This window comes from Berghia stephanieae, chromosome 2 (assembly GCF_034508935.2).
Source record: "Berghia stephanieae isolate SIO BIC M18660-M18661 chromosome 2, UCSD_Bste_1.3, whole genome shotgun sequence".
In the NCBI taxonomy this organism is placed as follows: domain Eukaryota; kingdom Metazoa; phylum Mollusca; class Gastropoda; order Nudibranchia; family Aeolidiidae; genus Berghia; species Berghia stephanieae.
The window spans coordinates 67251095-67273594 of NC_088361.1; the positions used below are offsets into that span (position 1 = coordinate 67251095).

Genomic DNA, 22500 nt, shown 5'->3' on the forward strand with positions numbered 1-22500 from the left:
CTTATATCCAATTTGAACGAAATTTGGCCTCTTCTCTGAAGGGTTACTATTATAAAAAATGACACGTGCCGTAATACCAATAAAAAACAAAACATTTGGAAATCAAATATATACAAAAATTCGGCTTGATATTTTCTAAGATTGATTTTATAACCTTTAAAAGTGAATTTTAGATTGAGTTAAGGCTAGTTGTGGAAACTGGCATGAGAGATTGATTGATCACATACTGTAACTTGATCAGCCTGAATATTTTAATCCATCAATCCTGCCCTGATCATGACCATTCTGCCCTGCTTTGACAAAATACATTTTTGTCATCTTGGACTGAAAATGTATTAATTCATAGTAATAACACTACACAGTAATACATCTTTATTGTCTACAAAATGAAACATCTTAAGTGGTTTACATTGGTCGAACAATTATGATAAACATTAATTATAATGTGTCGATTTTTATAATAATATGATCTCGTGACAAATTTACTTCACAATGCACAAAGACATCTTTTACAAATTAATACAACAGGGAACATAATGTTTTAATGCATTAAAATTAAGGCTGATTGCAAACCTATCCACAATTACTAAGTTACCAACTCAAATCACTCACTCCTTCATTACACGTTTAAACGGATCTATTTTCTTTCACACAAAATTCTCTTTTTCAAACCTCTCTCTCTCTCTCTCTCTCTCTCTCTCTCTCTCTCTCTCTCTCTCTCTCTCTCTCTCTCTATCTATCTATCTATCTATCTATCTATCTTTCTCTCTCTTTCTTAAGTCTAATCTCGATTGATTATAATGACCCTTAATATTTCAAAAGGGCTTAAACCTTAGACTTCTTTGTCTCGGGCTAAACGTTTAAGACTTGTATTGATAAGTTGGCTTGGGATAATCCTAATAGAGGCAAAACTAAATGAAAGAAAGTGTTTTGGTAGCGTTTTACTACCTTTGCTAAGATGACGCTTATATTTTAGTGAGCATAATCCGGCTACTCTAAGAATGGATAAAGCACATAGTTGTCAAGTAAGAACAATAATCAAGGAACAAGATTACTAGGTTAGATTAACTGGGGCCATGATAGTGTATACAATTCATGTCTTTATGGGGATAAAGGTTGTATTAATTGTGACCGTGTTAGAGTATAGAAAAATTGGAAATAAAAAATGAATTACACTAGTGTGAATCGGAGAGAGAGAGAGAGAGAGAGAGAGAGAGAGAGAGAGAGAGAGAGAGAGAGAGAATGAGATGGATGGAGAAGAAGAAAGAGGGGGTTATAGTCGGACTGGAAACTTATTGTTGGCAAAATAATTATAGAGTGTGAGCAACAAATCCTCATAAACTTTTGTGAATAAAATCTTTACTTGGAAAGTTTCGGAATCAAAATCCTTCCTCAGTCAACGTCAAAAATAATTAAAACATTTATACTCACTTACAATCTAGTCGATGTGTGGAGTATGACCATTTGCATGGATTTAATTGTTGACTGGGGAAGGATTTTAAGCTTGAAACGATCCGTGTTGTTTAATACTTTAAGGTAGTCTACAGATTTTACCATCTTTGTAGTCACCGAGACGTTGGGAGAAATGTGCAAAACATTAAGCTTAGCGTCCTCCAAGCATTCATTCAGTCTGCCGATCAATTTTTTTGAATGGTTGCAATAGGCCACATAAACATGACTTTATTCAAACTAAGATTTCGTCCTTTCAAGCGAGAGCGCCTATTTAGACAGTTATGATGGCCTACTAAAGCGCTATGCACACCTTTATTGTGCTATATAAAAGCTCAATCAATTTAATTTTTTTTACTAGGATTGGACATTGCTCCACTATGATTTAAACAATTCGGTATAACGGTGGGACCTTTAAAGTATTGCAATACCCGGTCGTGAGATAGCCGAAAGGACTAGGCATTTCGTTCCATCCGTGAGATCCCATGTTCGGTGTCTCGTTTTATCCCTCCTGAGCATGAAACTTAGCATCGTTTGCTTACTTTGAGGCGCTGTACTGTGACTAATGCTTGTGGTATCTCGGCATTGGCCCTCAGATAAATGTTCCCATGAGGGTGAACAATGGGGGATTTACTGGGTTTTTAAATGGTAGAACAAAATGCCCAGTTCTACAATTCAACCAACAATGAAAACAATGTTCAACAAGACGCAAGACTAGAAAGCTGGGAGCAGCAATTTTAACGATATTGAGGACGTAATTGAATGGAATCAAGAGAGCACAAATGAAATGTGCTGACATACAGCAGTCGAGGCAAGAGTTGTCGGATTTTCAGAATGTCTTCCAATTCTAACAAAGAAATATAGAGTGATAGATGGTATGCTTGGTGTGAGAGGTGTTGAGGCATGTATTATATTCATCACTTTTTACGTTATTTTCCTGGCAACCCAAATCACATTGTTGCCTGTTTTTTTGTTTTTTTGTTGATTACTTGAAGCGACCATTATTTTGTGGCTTTTACTATAAAAAACAATAATAAAATCTGGTATATTAATGTAGTTATTACTTGCAACCTTAGGAGTTTAATTTAATGCCCACAAAAGTTTGTATTTGAAAGTTAAACAACCGCTAATGAATATTTTAAAGTATAATCTAAAAGGTACAGTTTGAAAATACTAGAAACACTGATTTATAGCCTTCACCGAACGCGAATATTGTATAGATAGAATGAAGTTGACGTCACTCAGGTCTTTGTTATAGTTTTTTGCCATCCGCGATTATGAGTTATTTTTACTAAACTGTATTAACCAGACTATAAACGTTTAAGGTTACGCATAGTTTTGTGTGTTGGTTTGTTATATTTCCGGATGACAATGTTGTGAGCTTCTTAGCCATGCGCATTCTATCTATAAATAATATGGAACATAACAGTATTTACAACCTCGAAAGCTGCTTTTGCTAATCAGATAAACTTTTTTATGACTTACTGCCAGTTTTGTTTCTTTTCTTGTTTTCAGGTGTAGACTTCATTATATAAATAGAATAAAGTATTTTACCAGAAGTAGTGTTTAATATTCAGTTTTAATGTTATAGTTAAATGAAATCCGAATCTAGTTGGTCATCACAGTCGGATCTATAAGTTTGTAATTGCAAGGCTGATATTTTATGTAAATCAGAGGAAATATTATCATAGACTTCCAAAGACGGTACATTGTTGTCCGATTCATTTTTCTCTCTTTTTTATGATATTATACTCACATCAACTCGTCATCCTCGTCGTTATCCATAATTTCAGTAATATTAGCCTCGGTGGAAAAAAATATTCTTAATCAACAACACTTGGCTGAAACCTTCGCCCACATTTGAGTAATATTCAAGACCTAAAATCCAGAACAGTTCCAGTATAATATATTGGCACAAATCTCCAAGGCATGGACTTCTGTATAATTACATTCAACATAAATAGCACTAATCACTGATGAGTGTCACAATCAGATTTCCAACAAATCAATCACCGTTTTTATTTACAGATCACGAACAGTGTTGAGTCGAATGCTATTTCTGTTCTGTGTAACGAAGTTAATAATATGTAGAGGAAAGAGTGAGTTGGATAGTGGCTGCTTTCTCACGTATACCCGGAGTCTTGATTGTTTATTTATATATAAAACAAAGTCAATGGTGGAATGCCACGCGATACGTTGGCTCAGTGAAGACCAAACTGCGTCCTTGGCGTGACTAATCATTTATCTCAAAGACCGAAACGCGTCTTCATTTAACTACAATTAATATCATAAAATCCTTATTTTTCTCATAATCTTCAGAGTGAAATATCCTCACAAGTTATGCCCTCGGAGCAACCGATTGGGATAGAATGTTTTAATGATATGCGCATTGAACGATTTTACAGTGATATCGACACCTCGGTGATAATTAGGAAAATGGTTACTTTCAGCCCACTGGCATTGATATAATTTCCAACATCCGAGAGCTATGATCAATATTAACATTGGCACATGTGAGTGTTTAAACAAGGCGGTTGCTACAGGCCTTTATGATAGATTTCTAACTGCCAACACACAAATCACATTAATTATGCATGATTTTAATGTGTTCTTGTCAACAGGACCACACATCAATCATTTATCGACAGGCTTTTGGACGAGAATGATCAATGATCACTTTTGTTTCTCATTTTCAATTATACCTTTGATCACATTACAAAATCGTAAATTTGTTACGGGAAGTTTAATTGTGATAAAAGAGATCTAAAAATATAATAATCCATCCATTATGACATTAAAATTTATAAAAGAGAATGAGTCATTTGAAGAAAAAAAAACACATTAATTAAAATAAATTCAATAAACTTTTCTACCCTTCCTTGTCATCTCATCGACAAAGGCCTCCTTGAAATCGCCCTCGAATTGCCCCTATCTCTTGCCTTTATAGTGTATTCTCACTCTACTGATGCATGTTCAGACCATTTATCTCGTATGTCCGTCAAAGACCACGTCAGGGAGTTTCGTGATGTTTTTGTCTCCTAAAACCCCTCCAGTTCAGACCGTGTATCTTGTATATCCGTCCCTGACTATATCGGGGGGGGGGGGGGGGGGGGGGGGGTCATAATCATTTTTCCTTCCTAATCACCCTCCAGACTAAGTTTTACTGCAGATACAAAAGCATCTCGATTTTTCTTTTCAAATTAACTCTGTCTTGTTTTATTGAGGCTCAGAAACCTAAAACACGGGTATCCCTCTCACCAATTAAACAAAGAGCTTCCATTTACATAAAACATGTTAAATACTGACTTCTTTGTTCCGAAGTCAGACTTAAAAACCTACAAATGCTTTGGTCAAGCAAAACTCATATTAAAAGCGTCTTGTTACTTTGCGTTTTGCGCGATAAAATCTATCTGCAAAATATACAAGCTCTATTTAATAATAATAATAATAATAATAATAATAATAATAATAATAATAATAATAATAATAATAATAATAATAATACTTTATTGCATCATCCTCTAAAGGAAATTTATTTTTTGTACAGACGTGTCTTAATTTACACAATAAGATAAAAATACAATGGAAATAGGGTGTATACATAAAAAAGGAACAGCTCCATAACCAGAGCCTGGTGTCTGCAAGGAACTAATCGTATATTATAGATAGTATATTTGATTATATTATATATTATATTATATATAGTATATTACTATCATTATAGTATATTTGCCCTCTGATTGTTAACTCAACGCGTGCCTCGGGCATCTAAACATAAACAAGTAGTCTCTACCATAAACTAAAAAAGTAAGATAAGTAAATGTTTATATTTTCATGTGGGCGAGATGGATCAAATAACCGCCTACTCACACGGGGTAAGTAGATAGATAAAGATAGACAAAATAAAGACAGGTACACAACTATATAATTTGCTTGCTTGCTAGGTAGTTAGATATATAGATAGATAGTTGGACAGACAAATAGATAGATAGCTAGATAAATAGATAGACAGATACAAGATAAATAGATAGATAGACAGATAGATAGATAGATAGATAGGTAGATAGATAGATAGATAGATAGATAGAAAGATAGATAGATAGATAGATAGATAGATAGATAGATAGATAGATAGATAGATAGATAGATGGATGGATAGACAGGTAGATAGATCGATAGATAGACAGATATATATAGACATACAGAAAAATGTCGGTTGTGATTAATTGTGGAATAATAGTTATAAGAAGGAACATAGGGGAAAAACAATGAACTATGTGGGAGAAGGAAGGGGAGATGAAGGAGAAATATAATGGGGAAAAAAACGGAAGACAAATCAGAGACAAAAAACGATGAGAAATGTATTTCAGTGTTTAATCTGACTGATCTTAATGTGTATGTAAACATCTGGAATTGATCACTTTCTAACCAGTTATCTGTTGTACTCCAGAAAGACAAGCATTTAGACATTTGGCCAGAAAATTCGTCCTTCAAATATCAGTTTATTTAAATAACCCTCATCTTGGTAAAAAACTCTCAAATCTAGGACCTCGAGAGGTCCCAGGTTTGAGGGTTTTTGCAGAGATGAGGGTCATTTAAATCGATTGATATTTGAAGGACAAGTTTTCTGGCCAAATTTCTAAATACGTGTTTTTCCAGAGTACGGCAGTAACTGGTTCAGTTACTATACAAACTACAACATATTAAATTTGTCTTAATAAAATATTTTGATGTTTTAATGCTATTACTTGATTTATCTAATGATCTGTTGAGTACGAAGCCTCTTATCAAATTACATTAGTCATAAGATTTAAAAAAAAAAATTCCATTTACGGTTTGCGATCGATATTTAATAGAGATGTAAAGTAACCATTATCATTATTAAATTTTGTCTCGAAGGAACTCTAAGTTTGGAGTGTTTGTTTGAAAACAGATATAACAGATTTTTTGTAGTGTTGCTCAAAAAGTAATTACCAGACGTTTTATCCCTTCTTCTCGATCAATGGAAGTGCGATTAAAATTGTGGGAGGCTGATCCTGATGTCTGAAAAATATTCTTACGATGTTTAAGATATCAAATACGGATTTCACAATTTTGAGACCGGAGGCACAATCAGATTATGTCATTGCTATCAATAGAACAGGGATGTCGTGACGTCACATCTTCTACTCTTCCGGTTCCAAATTCCTTGTAATTAACCAGTCCTGCATCGGAGATTATATAAATAAATAGGTTACATATTGAATCATAATGTGACACAACTATTTTAGTAGCAGGATGTATGGGCCAATTCTTAAGACCACGGGACGTAAAAGACCGAGGATGGACGATCTGTATTAACGATCAACATATATTTAGAAAACAAGATGCCATCATTCTGACACCAGAAGATCAATTATACAAGGTATGTATCCAGTCATCTGAAATAGGGTTTTACATTTCCAATGAGATTGGAACCAGTTTTCTGACATCACACTTTTGTTCCCTATTACTTATCATATTTCATATCGGATGGAAAAAGGGATATCAACATTAATATCGTGATCATAAATAAAGACACCATTTTAAATTCTAGAGCGAGATGCTCCTGATGATCATCAGATTGAAAGAATCTTGAAAAAGTCTTGAAAGAATATACTTTATTAATGTCTTGGCGAACTAAGCTAAGGCGATGTGACTTGCTCAAGGCCACACAGCGCTTTGATCAACAACATTTAAAACTCATGATAACAAACTCTAGATATTAAATACTTCTATATTCCAGTGAGTTTATACTTTCATCTCTATGCTTAGCTTACCTTCATTATGTTATAATATTATATTTAATCACATTACATTTCGTTATATTTTATCATTAAACTGTTTACCTGCAATTACAGCTCATTAGAGAAGCACACAGCGATAAGATTGCCTCAATCCGTTTACAACCTAAATGAGGCACCAGATCAATCTTCCGATAATATGGCTCTACTAACGGTCTGGGACGTGAATAAATTGGATCATTTCATAATTTCCTTGTAGTCCTATTTAAAGTCTATATATTTATCTCTCTCTCTCTCTCTCTCTCTCTCTCTCTCTCTCTCTCTCTCTCTCTCTCTCCTCTATATATATATATATATATATATATATATATATATATATATATATATATGTATATATATATATTATATACATATATATTATGGTATCTATCTATTAATTTATCTACAACATCTTATGTCCATCCATCTATATATCTATCTATCTATCTATCTTTATCGGCTATCTATCTATCTATCTATCTATATATATATATATATATATATATATATATATATATATATATATATATATATATATATATCTACAACATTTTGTATATATATATATAGGATATATGTATAGAATATTAACATTGAACCCAAATGGAATAAAATCATTCTACGGACATACCATGCCGACTGACGACGTGGATGGAGACCACAGAAACATGTGTTTCGGCCACAATTAACTTGGTGACTCCATTTATATTTTATATATAGGTAAACACCATCTAGTATATATATATATATATATATATATATATATATATATCTTGTACGAATCTATATATCTATCTATTTTGTATCTATCTATATATTTATCTACCTTGCCGCTATTTATTTGTATTGTATATCCATCCATCTATCTATTTATCTAGCAGGCGATTCGTCTAGCTGTCTGTCGTATTTGATGTTTGACACACTTCAATAGTGTTTCGCACAAATCGATACCAATCTCAATGCATGCGAAAAATAATTCGTGTGATGTTGACAATGACCAACGTGCGAAATTTGAAAATATCGCCAATTTATGTTTGAATATTCCATTTCATTTAAGAATGCAATTTATCCATTTACAACGGTTAAATAAAACAATATCAACTAAATGCAGTTGTATCACAATTACCAGGTCGATGCGTACTTATTGACAGGTCCAATAACCAAAAATTGTTATGGACTCAATGTTGTTTTGGAAATACTTTCAAGTATCGCAAAATATCGATTACAACAATGTTAAATCAAAGCCAAAATCCTGCTTGATTACTAGACCTGCAAATATTATGTGCACGTGGCCAGGGGTCCTGAGCTACACACGCACACACACACACACACACACACACACACACACAAAAGTTGGTAACACTTGGTCTGCAGGACGATATATGACGCCTGTGAGGTGCTTAACCAGTTTTATGCAGTACTCTGGGGAAAAAAAAACATGTAGGTTAAAATTTGACCAGAAAAACTCGTTCCTCAAATATCGATCGTTTTAAATGGCAAAAACTCTAATTCTTAGACCTGCGGAAGTCCTCATTTTACACCTGAATCCTAGAGAATGTGGGTAAATAGCCAATAAAAGCCTTTTATATTAGCTTTATAGCGATTAACACGGCTTTGTCTCAGACATATCATTTCCGTGGCAAATTCAAATGGGGGGGGGGGGGGGGGGGGGGGGGGGGGGGGGTAGTGGAAGGAATGAACAGAGAGCAAACAATCGCTCACCGAATTCTCATTCCTTAATAAAATCTTGTTATCAGGACAAGAACATATTATCTCCCTTACACTAGCTCAAAGAGACACGAGAAAAGAAATGCTTCAAAAATAATATTATAGTGCCTATTGGGAAATTATAGAGTCAACTGGGAATAGATGCAAATCTCTTTTTTAACTAACTAAATCAAAATTACTTCTAAAAAGTTGTTTTCAACTATCTAAATAACATTGTTTGATGCCCTCTTGATAAATGATTTATTACGTTTACACAGTAAGGTAAAGTATCTGATTAATTCATAAAGAAAAGTTTATTATGTTTGCCGATTTGAAATGAAATATATCATCATTTTCATTTCGGCTAAAAGCGTTTTTGTTGTTGTTTTTATTAAGTTATTTGATCCAGATCTATAGGAATACTTACTCAAAGAACAATTGAAAATTTCTAATCTTTAATATTCTCTTACAGCTTGTACTTAAAAGCTTCTGCATTAACACTCTATCGACAAAATCATTTTGAAAGTTGATTCGTGATTCTTTCAAGAAGTGTTTATATTCAAGATAAACAAATTGAAATGAATTGCTTCCAAAAACGAAGAAATAATGATTTATTCAATTCGGGACGAAAAAGAGATATTTTTTAACATTTATCCGTTACTCAATATTTATTTGAACCGCTGTGCCCTTAGCGTGGAATAATAATGTAATATTATCTAGTTTTTGTATTCTCAAATTTGACTCGGGTTCCTCAAAATGTCAACCAAAGCTTAAAGTGAAGTTTTATGGTTGATCTTATTGCCTACCGTCGTATCTGAAAGTGCTTCGATCTCTGGACTGACTTTTATCTTGGGAGTGAATTCCTCTCTTGGTGGACTTATCATGATTGACTTTTGCGTTTTGTAACGGGTTCTCTTTTATATCATTATCTAGCCCTACTGAGGGATAGTTAAAATGATAATATTGTTGTTGACGCAAGTATTTTAGACAAGGAGAGAAAGACTGGGTGACTCGTATAATATAATGGCCAAAGGCCGAAACGTCGTTTGTTTTGTGTTATATTATATGAGTCACATTTACTCACTCTATCTTTCTTATTGGGCCATTAGGCACCTCTAGTTTTTAGTTTTACTATTTTAGACCAACTCTGACCAACAGAATGGATTATTGTGGGGAAAGTAAGAGGCTGGCAAAATGTATTTTAAATTTATTGTCAAAGAAATATACAGCAAGGTTTTGAAAATTTTTTTACAGTGTACCATGCACTGGTGTGTGTGCATGCACTGGTGTGGACAACAACTTCCATTTTTCAGCACTAGGGATGTCAGAAGGTTATTTTCGCGTAAACGATTCCAGTCCGCATCAACAACGCATTTTGCCTCTTTAACCGCTTCGGTAGGCTGGGTTTAAAACAGATATAGCGAGTAAAGAATATCCCATGTCGCATCTTTAAATACAGTAAAGTGGGTATAAATGTCAAGAGGATTTCCCTCGTGTTATTGGTAGGTCGAATACATTGTAACCACACGTATAACGATGTAAAAAGCAATGTGAGTCGCACGTGAATTTACATAAGGAAATAGACTGCATGTAAGCTTGCATTCTTCATTATAAAGGTCTGTAAGTTTACTTGACAAAATAATAAAAGTGTTCATATCAAACTCATGTTAAGGGAAAAATATCATAAATAGATATAATAAAGTCAATAATCCTTGATTGCAATGAGCAAATCACGACATGTAAAAATATCGATATACAATCGATTGTGGAATGGACAATGCGTCAGGATTTGATGGTGTCGACCTGAATAATGGGTGATTGATTATCTATGTATCATCATGATTATTATTTACTTAACATGACACAATGATTGCTATAGTGACATATAGTGTTGGCACAGTCTAGCCAATGTAATTGGTTATCTTGGGATGAAGTATTGTAGAAAGGATGGAAATGTTGTCAAAATAGTGATAGGATAGGTCTCTCTGACACTGGCAGTATAGAAACACGACATCAACAGCTCATGTCATATTATGTTATACATATGTGTGTCTGTATGATGTGTGTGAGCACAAGCGCGTTTGTACGTCTGGCCACTTCTCTCTCTCTCTCTCTCTCTCTCTATATATATATATATATATATATATATATATATATATATATATATATATATATATATATATCTACCTATCTCTCTCTCGAAAGAGCTAGATAGAGAGAGAGAGAGAGAGAGAGAGAGGAGAGAGAGAGTGAGTGAGAGAGAGAGAGAGAGAGAGAGAGAGAGAGAGAGAGAGAGAGAGAGAGAGAGAGCTTTGATCCTTGAAAATAAATGTTATTGAATGGCCAATGACCCTCATCAGCGTATACCAGTTGATTGAATCCAGTGATGAATTTGTGTTTGATGTGATGTCGATTCTGGGCATATTAATGACGAACTAATCATGATGATGATGATGATGATAATGATGATGATGATGATGATGATGATGATGATGACGATGGTGATGATGATGATGATGATGATGATGATGATGATGATGATGATGATGATGGTGATAGTGGGGTAGTGGTAGCGGTTGTGTGGTGGTCATGGTGGTGGTGGTGGTAATGATGATGATGATAATGATGATGATGATGATGATGATGATGATGATGATGATGATGATGATGGTGGTGATGATGATGACGACGACGATGCGGATGATGACGACGACGACGATGCGGATGATGATAACGATGTTGATGATGATGGTGATTGCATTTGAGATTTTAATTTGCACTGGCGAATCTCTTTGTTTGAAATGATGCTTTCATCGATACCGTTTTATTTTGAATTTCCTGTGGTGTAAATGTCAAAACAGATGCACTCAGAGACAGGGATCTCACAGGAAATGCTATGACATTTCATCTAAAACAGAGAGAAGAAAAGAAAGGTGTTACGCAAGAGCTCTTCACAGTTTCTTCATAGTATCCAACATAAGAAGTATTTTTTTATTTAACTGTTTAAAAATTAAAATTTTATTTGTCGGATTAATATAATGTATTGAAATTGTTACCTCAGGTAAATGTTTTGTCGACGGTAATGATATTCGAAATAGAAATATTGATGATGATGATGATGATGATGATGATGATGATGATGATGATGATGATGATGATGATGATGATGATGGTTTTACGATTATAGTGGTGGTGGTGATGATCATGATGATATGATGATAATTATGACGACGCCAACGACGACGGCGATTGTGGTGATGGTGATGATATTGCTGATGTAGTTCTATGTTGATTGGCAGTTTTTAAAAATATAGCTTTAAGAGTAAAATGAATATGGATATAATGATGATGATGATAACGATTTTGATAGTGGCGGCGATAATCTGAATAATCGAAATAGAATTATTACAATTGATATAAATATTAGTTGAGACCTCGCAATATTTGAGGAGAAATAAAGTATTTGAGGAGAAATAAAGACTATGTATTACGAACAGGCATCCATTTATTTCTATTATTACGCTACTTTATTTTGAGTTATCAACGATAAAATATGTCCGGTAATAAAGTCTGATGTAGCCCGCAAATGGATCTAGCAACATGGTGGTCAGATGACGATTTCCAAGGTCAAATTAAGGACGGCCATTATGCCCTAGCAGATATATCCAAATAACAGTTTGAGTCAATGGTTGATAAAATTACCCTAAATTAAAGAAATGTTTGCAAGATACTCGTATATCAATCTGTAAAAAGAAATTTATATTTTTATATTTGCCAGTAATTCTATGTTCGTTGGCCAAAATAGACATAACATGGGCGGTAAAGGAGAATATTAAAATCGAAAACCCTTTTTAAAAAATAGATTGTTGTATTACATTATCAAAAATGATAAGCCAGATATAGTAATTGGAGCTGTGTAATCAAACTTTGTGACAATGTCGTCAATAACAATAATTATCATTATTATTATTATTATTATTATTATTATTATTATTATTATTATTATCATTATCATTATTATTATTATTATTATTATTATTATTATTATTATTATTATTTATTATTATTATTATTATTATTATTATTATTATTATTATTTATTATTATTATTATCATTATTATTATTATTATATTATTATTATTATTATTCTTATTATTATTATTATTATCATTATTATTATTATTATTATTATTATTATTATTATTATTATTATTATCATTATCATTATTATTATTATTATTATTATTATTATTATTATTATTATTATTATTATTATCATCATCATCATCATTATTATTATTATTATTATTATTATTATTATTATTATTATTATTATTATTATTATTATTATCATCATTAATATTATCATTATTATTATTACTATCATCATCATTATCACTATAATTGTTTTTATTATCACTTTAATAACAATCTGGGCTCCTGGCCATAATGGCAAGGCCATAGAAATCATATGAATGGGTAAAAAATGAAAAAGATTAAAAAATGGAGGACTGGGTGAGGTTAAATGATTATTATAAAATCAATATTTGAGGATAGAGTCTTGTGAGATGAATAACATGTTGCTTCGAGTTGATGCCACTGAGTGATGGAAGTGTGCACTTCATCTTGGTTGGGCCTATTTCAGCGTCTGATTTGATTTATTCTATAATTATGTATATATATTTTTTTTAATTGTTATGTTAATTTATTTTTCTTTTGGTATTTGTCTTTTTTCCCTTTGTTTTATTTCGTCGTGTGTTTTTTCATCTTTTCTTTTGTTTATCTGTTCGTTTGATAGGCTTTCACTATGTTTTCTTTTGTTTGTTTGTGGTTGTTGTTTTGTTTTTTTTTTGGGTTTTTTTTTTTGGGGGGGGGAGTTTGTTTTTTTGCTTGTTTTTGTTGTGTTTTTGTTCTTTTGTTGTTTTTTTTTTGGTGTCGGTTTTTAAAAATTATTTATTTATTTATCTATTCATTTTTATAGTCTTTGGAAGATTTTATTCCAAAATTATGCTCTTTTCCATTTGATTTGTCGAATAATGAATACATATATAATTGGATAAAATCGTGTTGACAGTCAATGACCTTTAGTTATGGTGAAGTAGAAGAAAAAGAAGCATTACTTGATTTTAACCAGTTGACTGCCGTCCTCTGAAAAAACTCGTATTTAAAAACTTGGCCAGAAAATCGTCCTTCAATAAATATCAATCGATTGAAATGACCCTCATCTAAGCAAAAACTCTTAAAACTGGTATATCGCGAAGTCCCAGGTTTGAGAGTTTTTACCAAGATGAGGTTATTTAAATCGATCAATATTTGTAGGACGAGTTTTCTGGCCAAGTTTTTAAATACTTGTTTTATCCACAGTACGGCAGTTAGGCGCGTTGAATGCTAGAGTCCTTACAATTCACGCTTCTAACAACAATAAGAAAATCATCCCTCATTACAAGACGAGTGGGCCCATTAATCATAGTGATTCATCTCAACGGGAATGAATACAGTTCGGACGATGAAATGATTGCCAGATCTTTTGAGTTGAGAATAAAAAACAACCCAAACCAAATTATGTTGGTATTGTGTCAAAATCCCGATTTTGGCAACTTCTTTTTTTATTTTTTTATTTATTTATTTATTTATTACTTTTTTTGCTACAAGATCTTTGTACTCGACACGAATTCAATTTCTTGATCCCTCTCCGGTTGCCGTCGGTTTTGATCGACGTATATGAGTGCACGTCGGTTTTTGATTTGCAACTAATCGAAATAAAATGATAAATGTGACCCACCACCGAAGAGCGGTATTAAGTCGGGATGAACAAGCTGATGGTAATTTAATAATATAGCCACACATTTGAAATTTGGAGTTAATTTCTGTCGTTATTGTGGAGAATAAAAATAATGTCTTGCTTTGCAAAAAGATCAAAGTTCGTTTTTCCTATCACTATGTATAATGGGAAGTAGAAGTCGTGACGTCACACTTTCCTTTGTACCGGTTCTTAATACCTTGAAAGTGTGTAAGCAGTCCTCCAAATGTAGGATTAACAATGAATATGTCATGTATTCAACCATAAGGTGGCATAACTATTTTAGTATCAGGATATAAGCAGATTCTTAGTATTACGGGGAGTAAAAGAGAGAAAGTTGGATTATCTTTATTGACGACTAGCAGTTATTTAAGCTAGAAAATAAGATGCCATTAATCTGAAACCAGAAAATCAATTACACAAGGTATGCATCCGGTCCTCCCGAAGACTGTCTTCACACTTCTCACAATGAGATTGGAACCAGTATTATGACACCAAAGTATTGTTCCCTATTCTAAGTTCAATTTGCCGGTTTGCCGATTCATGCCGACATAATACGGTTCTTCTCACATAATATAATAAATAAACATAAGAGTTTTAAAATGCTCCATTTGCATGACGTAAAAAGGGCAAGACTGCATGATATTTATTGATCATTAATTTGAGCATGTATTAAGACTAAAAAAAAAGCTGCCATCACTCTGAAACCAGAAGATCAATTACACAAGGTAAGTATCCAGTCCTCCGGAAGATTGGTTTTACATGTCCAATGTGATAGGAACCAGTTTGTTTTTGTTTTTTTACATCACCCTGTTGTTCCCTGTGACAATTCATCTGTTCATATAAGACGTGACTGTGCTATCGTCACATCTCCTCGCCCCATTATGAATGGTAGACTTGCGTCTAATTATAATTCTGACAAAAATAAGATCTACTAAAAATACTACCGTACTCCGAAAAACAACAACACAATTTTGATATTCCTTCAAATATCCATCGATTAAATTTACCCTCAGCTGGTCAAAAAATTCAAACCTTTATCTTCCTTGAACATTTCCTCGAAGTCCCAGGTTGGAGAGTTGTTGACATCACGTGGGTTATTTTTAATGATCGATATTTGAATGACGAATTGTCTGGACAAAATGGTAAAAATGTTGGGGGGTTTTTTCTCAGAGTGTGGCAGAATTCGGTCGCAATGTTTTATTGTTTGCTTCACGTAATATGGAGAGAGAGAGAGAGAGAGAGAGAGAGAGAGAGAGAGAGAGAGAGAGAGAGAGAGAGAGAGAGAGAGAGAGAGAGAGAGAGAGAGAACGGTTTCATGATGAAGAATGAGGTGACCGGACTATTTGCTGTCAGTGATTAAAAATTTTCCTTCGTTATTCCTACCGCCGCTTTTGGTGTATGTCATTGTAAATAAACACATTGCTCAAAGAAGGCCTAGGTTCATCGTTATCCAACTTCTCTCTCCCTCTCATTAAGTAATGGGCTCAGCTGCAAGAGTATTCGGTTCACGTGCAAAGGGACCGAGATCGATTAGGTAGCCGGATCTGTTAGATCTAGCAGGAAGTATTTTGCGATAGACTAGAATCCCGTCTAAAGGATAACAAGCAATTGCTATTGTTAGTTTCACGCTATTTAAACCGATTTAAACTCCGGCTCCATGGGCATGACGGCTCTGAAGGAGTACTACTCATCATGTGATAATGACACTGGTCTTCAGTATAGAAGGAACGAAGCTGACGTCACTGAGCTCTTTGTGGTCTATTTATATACACCCTGATATACAGTCTGATATATTAGTTCTCACAAAATTCTTTCAATCAGAATATAAACTTTAAATGTTACACATGATTGTGTGTGTTGTTACCTTTTAATGTCGCTGGCGGATGTTGTGACTGTTTTACCCTAACGCATAGCATAAATAGTATGCCAAAGCGTAGTGCATGGACCAATTTTACTAAAAAATTTCTCGCTCTCTCTTTACCAGCCATTTTCAGAATTTTCCCTGAAACTTCACACCCAACCAACGCAAAAATAGATTTTTTTTCTATTCAAACAGAAAAGGAACAAGTATGTTCTATACATATTGTCCAGTGTCTAATTTTTATCGCTATAACAAAATATTTTCTTTATAATTTATGATGTACAAGGGATATCAGAATAACAAAATTGTTAGTTGCATCGTAACGAATGTGACGATTTTCCGATGGATGGTAAGGAGAGGGTTTATGACCAAATGAAAACAAATTCAAAAACAAAGTGAGTAACATTTTGTCCTTGCTTATAGGATGCAATAATAGGTAATGATATGAATACAGAGGACAGCATTTGGTTTTCCTTTTGGAAACCATTGCGTATTATGACGGGGATGTTGAAAATATTTTCAAAAAGTATGAAAAATCGTACTTACGACTGTTGGGCATATAATTATAATTGATTTTTTTTTGGTAGAATAGTGAAGAATAGAAAGAGATGGACTAGGAAAGCGTAAGCAGATTGCAGACAAAGCTGAAGGAAGGTAAAAAGGAACTAATGATAGTTCAGGAGAATAAACAAGTAGGAAATGATATGCGAGTCAGTTATACAGGCGGGCAGGTAGTATCTGCCTGTAATTATGTATTCTGATGCAGACAGACATGTATAGACTGCCGAGCACTGATTAAACACCTTTTTACAGTTTGACCAGTTCCAAAAATCAACTGATTAATCAGTTTTTTATTTTTTTAAAATAAATTGTATATAGCGCAATATCCACTAAACGTTCTCAAAGCGCTTTACAATGGGTCCCTGACCAATAGCATTACTTAGCATTTAGGACGGGACATGAGGCCTGTTAGGTGATTTTCCTTTTTTTTTTCGGACAGAGACATTTTACATATGAGTACGATGAGAGAAGGTGAGTAAAGAGCCTTCTCCAAAGTCGAACCCAGGATCTTCCAATCCGAAAGCGTGTTAAACTCGTGTTTAAAAATTTGACCAGAAAGTTAGTGATAAGATTCCCTTTATTCATCCCACAGGGGAAAATTGTCTCTAATGTCTTTTCCAATAGAAGACTGGAATAATCAAGGCGACAGCCGCGGTGCAGCGCCGAAAATTGAGCTAGGGCGAGGTTACTTGCTCAAGGCCACACAGCGCAGCGGCGGGTGATCGAACTCGGTACCTTTCGAGTAAGAAGCAAAGACCGTACCGCTGAGCCCCGTGTTTGAGAGTTTTTGCCAAAGATGAATGCCATTTAAATAGAATATTAATATTTGAAGTACGAGTACTAAATATGAGTTGGGTTTTTTTTTTCCAGATTACTGTAGTAAACTGGTTAAAATAGGCCTAATCCTTCCCCAACTCGACAAAACGTCTTAGACTCAAGACTGCTTTGAATTTTTAACAGGTTGTGGGTTCATATTAAATGATCGGCATAAGTATTAAACGATTTTGGTCAAAATATAAATCAAACGTTTTGTCAGTGCACGCCAGTATAGAGGTAAACTCTTCCAAATGGGTATAATGATAACAAAATATACCTGCAGGGAGCTGAATCGGATCGATACCAACACGGTGGACTGGTAAACAAACTAATCTAACGGAATACGCGGTTTTTATTTATTTATTTTGCAAAGTATCTGATCATAATTGAGTTAATAGTGGGACAGCAAGGGCTTCGAACTAACAAGAAGTCTATAACTAATTTAAAAATAAAAAGATTATCTTCTACTCCATTATTACTCGTACAAAGAATCGATTGTCTCAGCCTGTTATACTGTCATTGTGCACTGTTGTTTACAACATTAATAGAAAATGGATGAATAAATTTATAAATAAATAATAAATAACAGAATTGAATGAATGTAACCGCAGATGACCAAATTAATATAAATAAATATATATATATATATATATATATATATATATAAATATATATATAAATATATATATATATATATATATATATATATATATATATAAATATATATAATATATATATATATATATATATATAGATAGATTGATAGATAGATAGATAGATAGATAGATAGATAGATAGATAGATAGATAGATAGATAGATAGACAGATAGATAGATAAATAATGGGTAGATAGGTAGTTAGATATATAGATAGATAGATAGATAGTTAGATAGATAGATAAAGAGATGTCATAATTGATTCACCAATAATTATTTTCTCTATAGCATTATATATCATAAGCCAAGTATGTAAACTACTTGCTCTAGTCTACATAAAAGACTGAATCCATGATTGTATTCAAAGTAGATTTGTACTCATTCGACCAAGAATTCACTTCCCTTTTTTCACGTTTATAAAACATTACATTATAGTTGCATTCCATATTTAGCCATTGTTCTATGAACTGATTATAATAATTAGACAATGGAAAAAAAATACTATACTATGAACTTTTATTAAATATCCTTTGCTTCAACAGTGTATAATACGCTACTATACATATTATGAAGTTTGAGTAACCTCTCTGCTTTGTCAGAAAGAAGACACTGATGATGGCATTTTTAACCTATTGATTTTTAAAGGACGAGTTTATCTGGGCAAAATTTAAAGGATTTTTAAAAGACTTCAGTTGTAATAATGTCTTGCTGAAAATGAGAAAAAGAAGAAAGATATTTTTAATAGGTTATTACAGCTAAAACACAGAAAGCCCAGTCTCGATATTTTTCCCTTGAAATGAATAAATTATTAGTTATTTATACCAATCTACCCAATCAACTTCGTTCGAACGAAGAAGTGCTAAAACAAACATACCAACAAAGGAAACTAATGCCCTTAATAGTGGATCGACAACTATCCTTTTTCGGACACATAGTAAGGAAAGATAAGAATGAATACCTGGCAAGTTGTGGAAAAATACCTGGTAAACGCGCCCGGGGGAGACAAAGAAAAACACTCATAGACCAACTGAAGGGCTTCACCAACCTAACAATCCAAGAGCTGTTTGAAAAAGCAAGAGACAGGGAGGAATGGAGAGAGATAATTCATGCAGTATCCGAAGCCTGGACCAGGCATGGAACCTAGAAGAAGAAGACCCAATCAACCACCCCGCCAAATAGTCTCATTATTGGTCTCGTTATTTTGTGTGTGTGAAGTGAGTGCTCTACCGACTGAGCTATCGCCCCCCCCCCCCCCAGCCCCCCACAACCCTCTTCCCAAAACCAAATGAAGTGAAATAAAACTATGACGTATAAAACTTATTTACAGTTTATTTATTGCAACAAAGATACTCTAGGATTCTAGGCCAGACATAGTAAAAAAAACGGAAGCAGACATAAAATAGCATTTTTTTTTTGTATTACCAGCTTTGCCGTATATATATATATATATATATATATATATATATATATATATATATATATATATATATATATATATATATATAGATTATGTGTGTGTGTGTGTGTGTGTGCGCGTGCGCGTGTGCTTGTAAAACACTGTTTCATCTTTGTTGCTTTAATCAGTAAGGATGTATTTTGGTAATAAATACTATATTCACTTCAGTAAATTACTAGGAGATAATTTTGCCAATTCAAGACTTGGCTGTCGACAGCGAAAATATTCGGCAAGATCGAAAGGAGATAAATCACGTTATTTGTATACAAGGGTTGAAAGAATAAAATAACAAATAAGTTTTCTTTATCATCATGTGGTTTTAGATATTGGGGTAGTTTAAAGCATTTTTTGGCGATGCTAGATATCACAAGTCAGAAATTCTCTCGTTATTATATGATTGCACATCTTAATCAATGTGTTTTTTTTACTTATTTCCATGTCAAATATGCCAAATCTCTATGTTTTCAATGTCGAATTGAAAATACCCTCAAACCACATTAACTCTCTCCTTATCGATCATTTTCCGTATTTTCCCCGAAACTTCACACCCGACCTATACAAAAATAGATTTATTTCACGCACAAACTCTGTTATTTATTGCCATTGCATATTATCATTTTTTTTTCTAAACGAGCTATTCAACACTGTGTTAATATACTTTAACTATAGCCATCATTTTTGCGCAAATATTATAGTGTACAAAAGAAATTAGACTGACAAAAAAATTGGCTGCATCGTAACAATGGTGACGATTTTTCTATAGGTGGTAAGGAGGGGGTTAACTTATTGTCCATTAGAACAATGTTAAATCAAATGTTCGATTTTCAGACCTGCCAATATGTGCACGTAGATCTTAACCGTTTTCGCCATCAAAGCAGTGGTAGTGGTGTGATTCGGGCTTTATGTTGCTGTTCTCTTGGTGAACAAGGAGTGATTTATCTCATCTCATGCCAGTTTTATTTTAAATCAAACCTCGCCTATGAATTGTTAAAGAAGGCCGCATGAAAGGTGGATGCCTTAAATAATTTAGCTAATTGAATAGGCTTTCATAATTAACCAAATATCATAACCTTGTTTGGGTAGCCCTATTCATCCTTAAGGTCGAAAATTGCATAAGCACTGAAGGACGGCTAGACACTTTTTAAGAATGTGATCTAAAGGACGAATAGGTACTCCGATTCAAGAACAGCTAAATGAATAGGCTTTCATAATCAACCAAATATCATAACCTTGTTTTAGGAATTACTCGTGAAAGATTTGAAATTTATTCTAAATTTGATATCCAAACGTCAGTTTTGCATTCATTGTACAATTTACTCTTTTGTTTTGATTTGGCTAGAATTAGAAACACCTGAATCAAGGAAAGCATAATGACGTCTTTGAACATTTATTTTCAAGTTTCGAAACAAAAGTGGCGTTTTGTCACTTTAATCGTTTTTAGAAACCAGAAATTATCGATTACGAGTATCTGACGCAAATTTTCTTGTTTTAAACTTTATCGTCATAGAACGCCCATGCCTGTATTCTGTAACATGATTGAGCGTAAACTTGTAAAAAGAAAACAACTCATCAACAGACTAATAAAATTACATCAAATGTCACGGGTGCATAACATAGCGATCGTGATTTACATTGTAATAATATAATAAAACCGTGATAATATCTTGATGAGCATTTATAACAAAATTTGATGTTGTTATGAGAGATGAATACAATATAAACACGTTTTTATTACCAACACAAATTTTGTGATGCTAGCATTTTTGTTTTCAACGAAATAATATAAAGAGAATTCGAAAAAAACAAATGATGCTATTTTGATTGCTGAGATGAGAGACTAAAACAATAAAAACACTACTCGCTAAATATCATTGATTGTTAAATTTGATATTGTAGATCAAATTATATATTTTCTAGTGTACGGGATAACACCTCTGAGGGCATTGAGGTCGAACCCACCCTGGTATATAAACTATAGCAGTTACCTCTCACGAAAGGGAACAGCTTCTAAATAATTAAATAATAAGAGAATAAAATCCCATGTATTAATCCGCACGGGAAAATATTTATTTAATGTATATTTTAAATATCGCAGGGATTTCATTTGGCTTGTACTTTGGGCAACGTCTGAGAGGGGGGGGGGGGGGTTAATCTGCCGTCACTCTCTCTTTACTTTTTTCCAGTTCGCGTTATCTTCAGAAAAAAGCAGCTCACAACGCGTCTATCTAGCTCTTAATGTGAAAGAAACGGGGTAAAATTTGATATTTCTTTAGCGCTTGATTCAAATCATGGTACCTTAATCAAAGCTCCGGTATATGAAAAGCAATCGACGCCTAGATAACCACGCCTCTCGGACAGTCAATGGCAGTGATTGATAGCAACCTACACA

At 33.4% G+C, this 22500-nt stretch overlaps 1 protein-coding gene across 3 annotated transcripts in view; it reads right to left on the minus strand.

Moving 5' to 3' along the window:
• The window catches only part of LOC144965377 (endothelin-converting enzyme homolog), a 257576-nt gene that overhangs the window by 93361 nt on the left and 141715 nt on the right, over window positions 1–22500 (minus strand). The window contains exon 1 of one of the 3 annotated variants that reach the window (XM_078900653.1): window positions 3206–3517. The exons of the other annotated variants lie outside the window; for them this stretch is intronic. Within the exon in view, the coding sequence (XP_078756779.1) occupies window positions 3206–3234 (29 nt within the window). The 5' untranslated portion in view covers window positions 3235–3517. Of the gene's footprint in view, window positions 1–3205; window positions 3518–22500 lie in introns of those variants that run through there. 3 annotated transcript variants of the gene reach the window in all.